Source organism: Delphinus delphis, chromosome 7 (assembly GCF_949987515.2).
Source record: "Delphinus delphis chromosome 7, mDelDel1.2, whole genome shotgun sequence".
Taxonomy (NCBI): Eukaryota; Metazoa; Chordata; class Mammalia; order Artiodactyla; family Delphinidae; genus Delphinus; species Delphinus delphis.
Window position 1 is genome coordinate 54650279 of NC_082689.1, and position 8102 is coordinate 54658380.

General features: G+C 38.1%; 1 protein-coding gene across 1 annotated transcript; it reads right to left on the reverse strand.

Annotated features, from left to right (window-relative positions):
• Positions 1 to 311: 311 nt before the first annotated feature.
• On the reverse strand, positions 312 to 7681 carry PJVK (pejvakin). The gene is made up of 7 exons (XM_060015633.1): positions 7652 to 7681; positions 6190 to 6379; positions 5041 to 5236; positions 4383 to 4524; positions 2936 to 3053; positions 798 to 896; positions 312 to 604 (listed from the first exon to the last, which is right to left on the reverse strand). Exons 1-7 carry the CDS (start codon positions 7679 to 7681, stop codon positions 312 to 314), a joined length of 1068 nt encoding a protein of 355 aa, XP_059871616.1.
• Positions 7682 to 8102: the final 421 nt, after the last annotated feature.

The following is an 8102-nucleotide window of genomic DNA, read 5'->3' on the forward strand; positions in this document are numbered from 1 at the left end:
AAAATGAGACTAAATCCCAAAATATACTTCTAAAGTGACTGGCAGATTTTATGAAGGAATATCTATATTCTGAATTTTATATTTAAACCTTTTCCAATATAAACATTATTAATCCTCATGACAATTTATGAGGTAGACACTATTATCATCTCCACGTTATAGATGGGAAAAATGATGCCCAGACAGGTTAATTTCTTGTTCCCCTCCCTCTTTAATTTGCTACAACTCATCAAAGCAAACCTAGATAATTTTGGAAAGGTGTGTGGCACAGTTGCACCTAAAGCACCAGCAAGATACATTGACTTTCCATTTTATTTCATTCTCTTGTGCCAAACATCAAAACAAGGAACTGCATGAAGTCTCACATACTTCTGCCCATCAGCAGAGCACTGAAAGCACCCATAAACCGTCTCCCTTTTAAAGCTCCCCATGCCACAGAGTATGCAAGGTCCTTTTGGAATGCTGTGATTAAGTAAATTAACTCGGATATGAGTCCCTTCTTTGAGTGAAATATCACTCATGCTGAGAGATTTGTCATAATAGTCAGAAAAAAGATCATCTAAGTAAAGCTGTGAACGAGAAATGGCATCCATCACTCTTCTATCTAAAAGGACAAAAAAAGAAATGTGTTAAAAGTCAAATAAAAAATGTATAGCCAAACTGCAATTATAACTATGTGTGAATCTAAACCATCAGTCATGAAATTTGGCTTTTAAATTTAAATTCTTAAGACAGTATTACTGAAGAGATAACCTCAAGTGTTAATCTGAGAAGCAAAAAATCTTCAGCGGACATACTTCTTTCAAATAGTATATTTCTCAATCTGTAGAGCAGTGCAAATGTTGCCGTTTCTTCCATTTCAAATCCTCCTTTTGACACTGAAGTGACACAAAGGTCTATAAAAAAAAAATTTTAGAAGATGTTATAATTTGAACAACTCATATATATATATTTTTTGCGGTACGCGGGCCTCTCACCGTTGTGGCCTCTCCCGTTGTGGGGTGCTCCGGACGCGCAGGCTCAGCAGCCATGGCTCACGGGCCCAGCCGCTCCGTGGCATGTGGGATCTTCCCGGACCGGGGCACGAACCCGTGTGCCCTGCATCGGCAGGCGGAGCAGGCGGACTGTCAACCACTGCGCCACCAGGGAAGCCCAAACAACTCATGTTTTATTGGGAGTTTTAATTGTGGTTGAATTCTGGTATGTGCCATTCATTTTATTTTTTTAAGTTAAATTTTACATATCTTTAGAAAAGGTAACATTTACATGGTACGAAATTCAAAGAGTACAAAAAGAGGATACGGTGACAAATAAGTCTCTACGTTGACCCCAGCCTCAGTTTTATACCCCGGGGTAACTACTGTTGTGTGTACTTCCAGAAATACTCCATATATTTTACATGCATAAAGAATATGTATATATGTATGTAAGTATGTATATATATAAAATTGTTTAGGCTCAAATAGATACACATTTCTTTAAAATATCATAGAGATTATTCCATGTCAGGATCTTCAGTGCTACATAATTCCTAATGGCTTCACAGTATTCTATTGTGTGCATGCACCATTATTCAACTAGCTGCTGATAATACACCTTAAGGTTATTTCCAATCTTTTGCTATTATGAGCTGACTATCCTTATACCCACATCATTTCATATATGTATATCTATAGGATAAATTCCTAAAAGTGTAAATAAGGCTAAAATATATGTAATTTAAAATTTTGATGGACATATCAGTTCTATCAGTTTACACTTCTAGTGATCAATATTATTGTAAAAACCTACACCCTTGGACTTCCCTGGTGGTCCAGTGGTAAAGAATCCGCCTTGCAACACAGGGGACACAGGTTTGATCCCTGGTCAAGGAACTAAGATCCCACATGCTGCGGGGCAACTAAGCCCACGAGCCACAACTACTGAGCTCGCGCACCTCAACTAGAGAGCCTGCGTGCGGCAAACTCTAGTTGCCCATGCACTCTGGAACCCGAGCGCCACGTGCCCTGGAGCCTGCATGCCACAACTAGAGAAGAGAAAACCCGCAGGCCACAACTAGAGAGAAGCCCACGTGCTGACACGAAGAGCCTGCGCGCCACAACGAAAGATCTCGCGTGCCCCAACGAAGATCCCACATGCTGCAACCAAGACCCGATGCGGCCAAAAGAATAAATAAATACATCTTTTTTTTACAAAAAAACCTACACCCTTTAGTGTCCCAGATAGAATTTAATTAGTATGATTTGTTTCTGGACTCCCTATTCCCTCCTCCGACAGAACTGCAGAAACAAAAACAGGTCTAAAAATGTTCATAAATCACCATGGCTAAGGGGCTCCCTTGCCTATTCCTTTGGGCTACACCTAGACTTGAGCTGGCTGGTCTAATAATCTTAAAACCCGTGAAATGTAGAAATTTAAACTGAGCTGCACTGCAGTATTATATAAGGTGACAATTTGGGGGAATTATTTGTAACTTTAAGGTTTTAGGGAAAGTCCGGAGTTGGGGGAGCTGGGTCTATGAAAGGAAAACCGGAAGAAAGGTTGTCTTTGGGTACCCTAGTTTGGATGCCTTGACACCTTCAACATCTTACTGTCTACCTACTCTATTTGCCATCATCAAAAGCTACCTATTAGACGATAATTTTTTATTTTCCCATATAAGTCAAGGAAATACTGTCAGTGGATTGTGTTCTCACTCTTAGCTATAATTGTAAGTGGGTGGTGGGAAGACTACAGCCTTCCCCAAGAAACAGGGATGAGGTGATGAGTAAGTAAGGACTGGAGGGTCTTTCCCAGTTACTTCACCCAAACATAATATTGACAGTACTTGAGAGCAGCACTCTTCTATTATTAGACACTCAGAAAGAGACAGAGATTCTCATTAAATCCTTCTTTAAAAATATAATCATTTTGGTGTTTCATGCAAATCACTCACCAAAGGCACCATCCAAGTAAATGAAGAGTTCGAAAACACTGTAAGCTATGGTTGTGTGTGCTGGAAAAACAATAGCTTTGTCCCTTCCCCTGGTATTCTGTTCATCCATAAAATGAAACTATATTAAATAAATTAAATAACATGGTTAAGGAGCACAACACATAAGGATATATTTTTGGAGAAACAAAACATTCCCTACAATCCTACCAAAAACAAACATCCCCACCCCTACAAGCAAAGAATGCTCCTACTTGAATTCAACTGTTTCTAGCAGAGATCCAAATTAATGGTCCATCGGAGACTTGTGATCTATATTAGGAAATACCTCTCACTACTTTCTCAGTTACTTTGTATCAGAGCCAATGATTAGTGCTACCACATGGGTAATGCTCTCTGGCATAGAAACGTTTTTCTTTCAACTGTAAACCAACTGCCTTTAAGTGCTACAGTTGTTTTTAGCCTATTCTGTCCACTGTTCCAAAGCAATTACCAACAATTAAGTAAATATTTCACTCAGTTCATGCCCCCAAAATGATCCAATGTTAAACAATTTGGTGGGCACCTAAATGTAGCCACTGAACAGAACCTTCATTTGCAAAGATTTGAAACGATTATCATTGTACCCTATCTTTCTAATAATTCATTTTAATAAAACAAATCAAGTCATTATTATGCGTCATTATTAGGTGAATGACAAGGACAAATAATACCATAATTGAGCTAAAAATTAAACACAAATAGCTTTCAACATTTTTTGTGTGTGTGTGTGTTACGCGGGCCTCTCACTGTTGTGGCCTCTCCCGTTGTAGAGCACAGGCTCCGGACGCACAGGCTCAGTGGCCATGGCTCACGGGCGTAGGCTCAGTGGCCATGGCTCACGGGCCCAGCCGCTCCGCGGCATGTGGGATCTTCCCAGACTGGGGCACAAACCCGTGTCCCCTGCATTGGCAGGTGGACTCTCAACCACTGCGCCACCAGGGAAGCCCCTCTTTCAATATTTTTTAAAGAACTTAACATTGAATGAAGCATGTTTGGCCATTAACAATATTATTTTAGAAAAATTAATTTAATATAAAAATATAAACTCAACTTTTTAAAATTCAAGTAAAAACTGTATCACTTAAAAATAAAATCAAAGAACTCAACATAACCACTCAATTTGTATTCTTAAAACAGCATAATAGTAATATGAGGGACTCCATTGTACACATTATTTCACAAGGATTAGTGTTTTCTAACATTATTTTACATGTTTATAATTCAAATTTTCTTGGATTTTTTTTCATATTCTAAAACAAAACCATTGGTGTGCAAAATCCTATATACAATTGCAGCTTTTTAATCTCAACATTTGACAAAATACACAAGGCTCATTAGAAACTGAATACTTAAAAAATTCCCATTGCAGCTTTTTAGTAAGAGAAGTCTAATGAGTCTAATGGTTTACCCTCATGGATTCCCCACGAATTCCAGCGTGCACAGACAGCGAGCACTGTCGTGTGGTTCGGATGCTTTCCATGACCACACACAATACTGCCTTTCTGCTCCTCCTTGACTGACGTATCAAACTGTGGTCAAAATTAATTTTTCTAAAATCAAGAAGACAGACATTCACAAGAATCTGTAACATCTAACTATGTATAATCAAGTACATTTTTTGATTATCATGTGTTACTATTCACGATCCACCTTAATTAAAAGTAAATCAAGGCAGTCCTAATACAAATCAGAAGGTGTGCTCAAAAGAAATTTAATAATCTGCCTCTCCTTCCTATTTTGTTAAAACATGCATACTATAGGAATCTGTTGGAGGAGACTCTCTTAGTGTATTTGCTGCAAGCAGATTCTTGAAGTCTTGTAATCTTATAATTTAGCAAATGCGGCAGAGCCAAAGTGATTTTGCAGAGCAATTAAATATTTTTTAAACCAAATGATTCCAGATATCTACACTTATCCAAAGCTTGGACATATTACTAATTTGCAGTATTTCAAATAAATCAAACAAATTACTCTAATAAAATATAACCCGAATGTTTTAAGCACTCTTTGTAATGAAGTTTATATAATTAAAATATTTAATAAAAACATGGAAGTATTATACTGACCGTGTAGTAATTTCCTTGAGTAATGTTGATACTTCCACTTCATGTTTGGTTACTACACCAAATGAAGCTTTTACTGCAACTGAATCTGATCCAGTAACGTTAATCCCAACGTCATTCACAATATGGTTGCCTCGCCTTCCATAAAGTGAAACGTCTGATTCATCTTCATAATTCAGTAACTGATAAGATGAAACACCTTTAAGAAAAGGAAATCAATATTTTAAATGTCTTGAATTCATCTAATGTAAATATGTATAGTAGCACATTAATTTACCATTTAAGACTTGATTACCCAAATGTTGAGAATGGCAACATCTTAAACCAAGATTAAAAAGAGCAATTCAGGGCTTCCCTGGTGGCGCAGTGGTTGAGAGTCCGCCTGCCGATGCAGGGGACACGGGTTCGTGCCCCGATCCGGGAGGATCCCACATGCCGCGGAGCGGCTGGGCCCGTGAGCCATGGCCGCTGAGCCTGCGCGTCCGGAGCCTGTGCTCCGCAACGGGAGAGGCCGCAACAGTGAGAGACCCGCGTACAGCAAAAAAGAAAACAAAAAGAGCAATTCAATTAATCTGACAACAAGAAAAATAAATATCTAGAGTACTTTAAATGAACTCAAATTCTCTTTCAGCCAACAGCATACTTAAGCATCAAGATCCACTGGCTAGCTGAAAGAAAAACAAGTGTTTATAAGAAAAATTTGTTAAAATGTTAATATTAGCCTGTTAATATATTTCAGCTTACCAACTGTAGTAACTGAATCAAAAAATAAATACAAATTACTTTCATCACATTTAACCATGTGAGATAGGCAAGACTGAATAATACCCCTATTTTATAGATGAAGAAATATACTATTATGTCATATTCTAAGTTGATTTGGTTAAAACAATTTATAAAATAACTGAAATTAAATTATACAATAAATAATCTTATAAAATACATTTGAAATTATTCAACCAATAAGAGATTTGATACTATAAAAACGTTAGGCATTGTTAACAATATTATTACTGTCACAGTAATAAGAGTTGCTTTTATCAATGAAAATACATAAATATTATGAACATAGGTAGCACAGACAACCTATGTTTAGATTACCAATAATATAACTGAATGAGTAGTCACTCCCAAACAGACATTTAAACTTACCAGCTGAAATTTCTCTGTCTCCTAGAAGAATATCTTTCAGCGTAAAGGGTGTTGAAGTAAATTTATATCTAGGAAACAGAAAACATCTCTTCTTTTTTACCACCAGACTTAGAGGTTGGTATTTGTCAGCCTCACTGAGGCTTGGAACGGGAACTAATCTCCCTCCATCTCCAACTTGTTTGACAAAGCTCTTGGTAGCCGCAGCAAACATATTAATACAGTATTAAAACGTCATGAACTGCAACCCTCAGATAACAAATCCATGTTTTCAAAAAAAATCAGGCATAAAACTAAGTCTTGCTTGATTTTAAATATAATTATACACGTTAAAAATACAAAGCATGGTTTCACTGAGTAGCTTACCAGTGTACAATTTACAACACTACCTCCCCTGGTGTGCTCAGGTAATGAATTATAGATTAACGGTGTAAAATGATACACTAAAAGCAAGTCTAATTTGGAATTGCAGTCTATAACACTAAAATATACACAGAAAACTACTAATCTTTAAGTATTATCAATGTCCTTGATGACGGTCACAGCTGATAGTGGTTTGCCAGGTTCAAAGGAAGCATATAACCCTACAGGGAACAATACGTTAGCCACTAACATTAGCCCTGGATGCCATCCACAGTGGACCTAGTCCAAAGGGAATTCCTTCACAAGTCCATTGTGCCAATTTTGGCGACAGAAAAGCACTATTTCTGTGTTATGGTACACAGTTCATTCCTTGAACATTTCATTCATTTTCCTTGTATGTTTACAAAATCAAGTGATTAATATAAAAATAAATTCACAGAATATAAGGAAACAATTGTATGCAGAACTTTATAAAATACTAAATGAAAGCCATATTACATATGTGTAACTGCATAAACTCTGACTTAGGAGTTTCTGTTGAAGCTGGCACGTAGTGTCTCTCTGAAATAGAGTACTGCTGCATTTATTTTCTTTTTGTTTCATCATTACTATCCAGTTACTCAACCTTTAAAGAGAGCTGTATAAAGTTTATACTTGTTTTTAAGAAATTTTATGGCTAAATCTTAGAAACAAATCTGAGTACTGAAATAGTGTACTGTCATAGCTATGTGGATGTTAACATAATTTTGAAATAGTGGCTATGTGGTACTTAAAATAAGATATTCATTAAAACAGCAATGGATAGTAATCGATATACAAACATCTATAGAGGGGGTAGAGGGAGGAAGAAAATACAGGCTTAATTCAATCCTCAAATAATGTAAATCACTTTGATTAGACTCCGGACAGCTTTTTCATTTGCTTTCAAGTACCCAGGGTTCGAGAGAAACAAACAAAAAGTTCCTAATAAGGACCCTTCGTGTGAATAGCATCGTGCAAGGCAATCTTCCAGAAACGAGAAAGCACAAGGAGTCATTCCTGCAACTGGCAAGCAAAACCCCTAGAAGCGATTCGACATCTAATGTCGCTGTCTGATCCCCACCAAAGGTGGTGCATCCCAAGCAAACGCCATTACAACCAACACAGGTGTGCAGAAACAGCATTTAATTAGAATCGGGTCCACAGAAAAGCCTTCGTTTACACCTAACGTGCCTTGCTGGGATCCGCTAGCCCAGCACTCATCAGGCGATGAAAGCCTAGAAGACAATGGAGCCCACGTTGGGGTGAGAGGAGTGGGTGTCCGGACGTTCCCGCGAGCACCTAAAAGCAGGACTCCAGGACAGGAGCCCACCTCAGCCCTCAGGAGCGGGTATACCGCGAGTCTCAGGCTTCGGGCCCAGGCCTAGGGAGGCTCTCCGGCAATTTTGCATTTGGAATTTTAAAATCATTTTCTTAAAGTGACGCACCGCTCCTCTTCCCCGTCCCCCGCAACCCCCTCCAAAAAAAAAAAAAAAAAAGGCTGAGCTTCAGGCCTCACAGTCGCTGAAGCTTGC

Coding starts and splice junctions, on each gene's coding strand:
- PJVK (XM_060015633.1), bottom strand. CDS start 7,681: ATGGCGTTTGCTTGGGATGCACCACCTTTG. Junction 6,380..7,651: donor CTTGGGATGCACCACCTTTG/GTGGGGATCAGA, acceptor GCGGCTACCAAG/AGCTTTGTCAAACAAGTTGG. Junction 4,525..5,040: donor CTCAAGGAAATTACTACACG/GTCAGTATAATA, acceptor TCTTGATTTTAG/AAAAATTAATTTTGACCACA.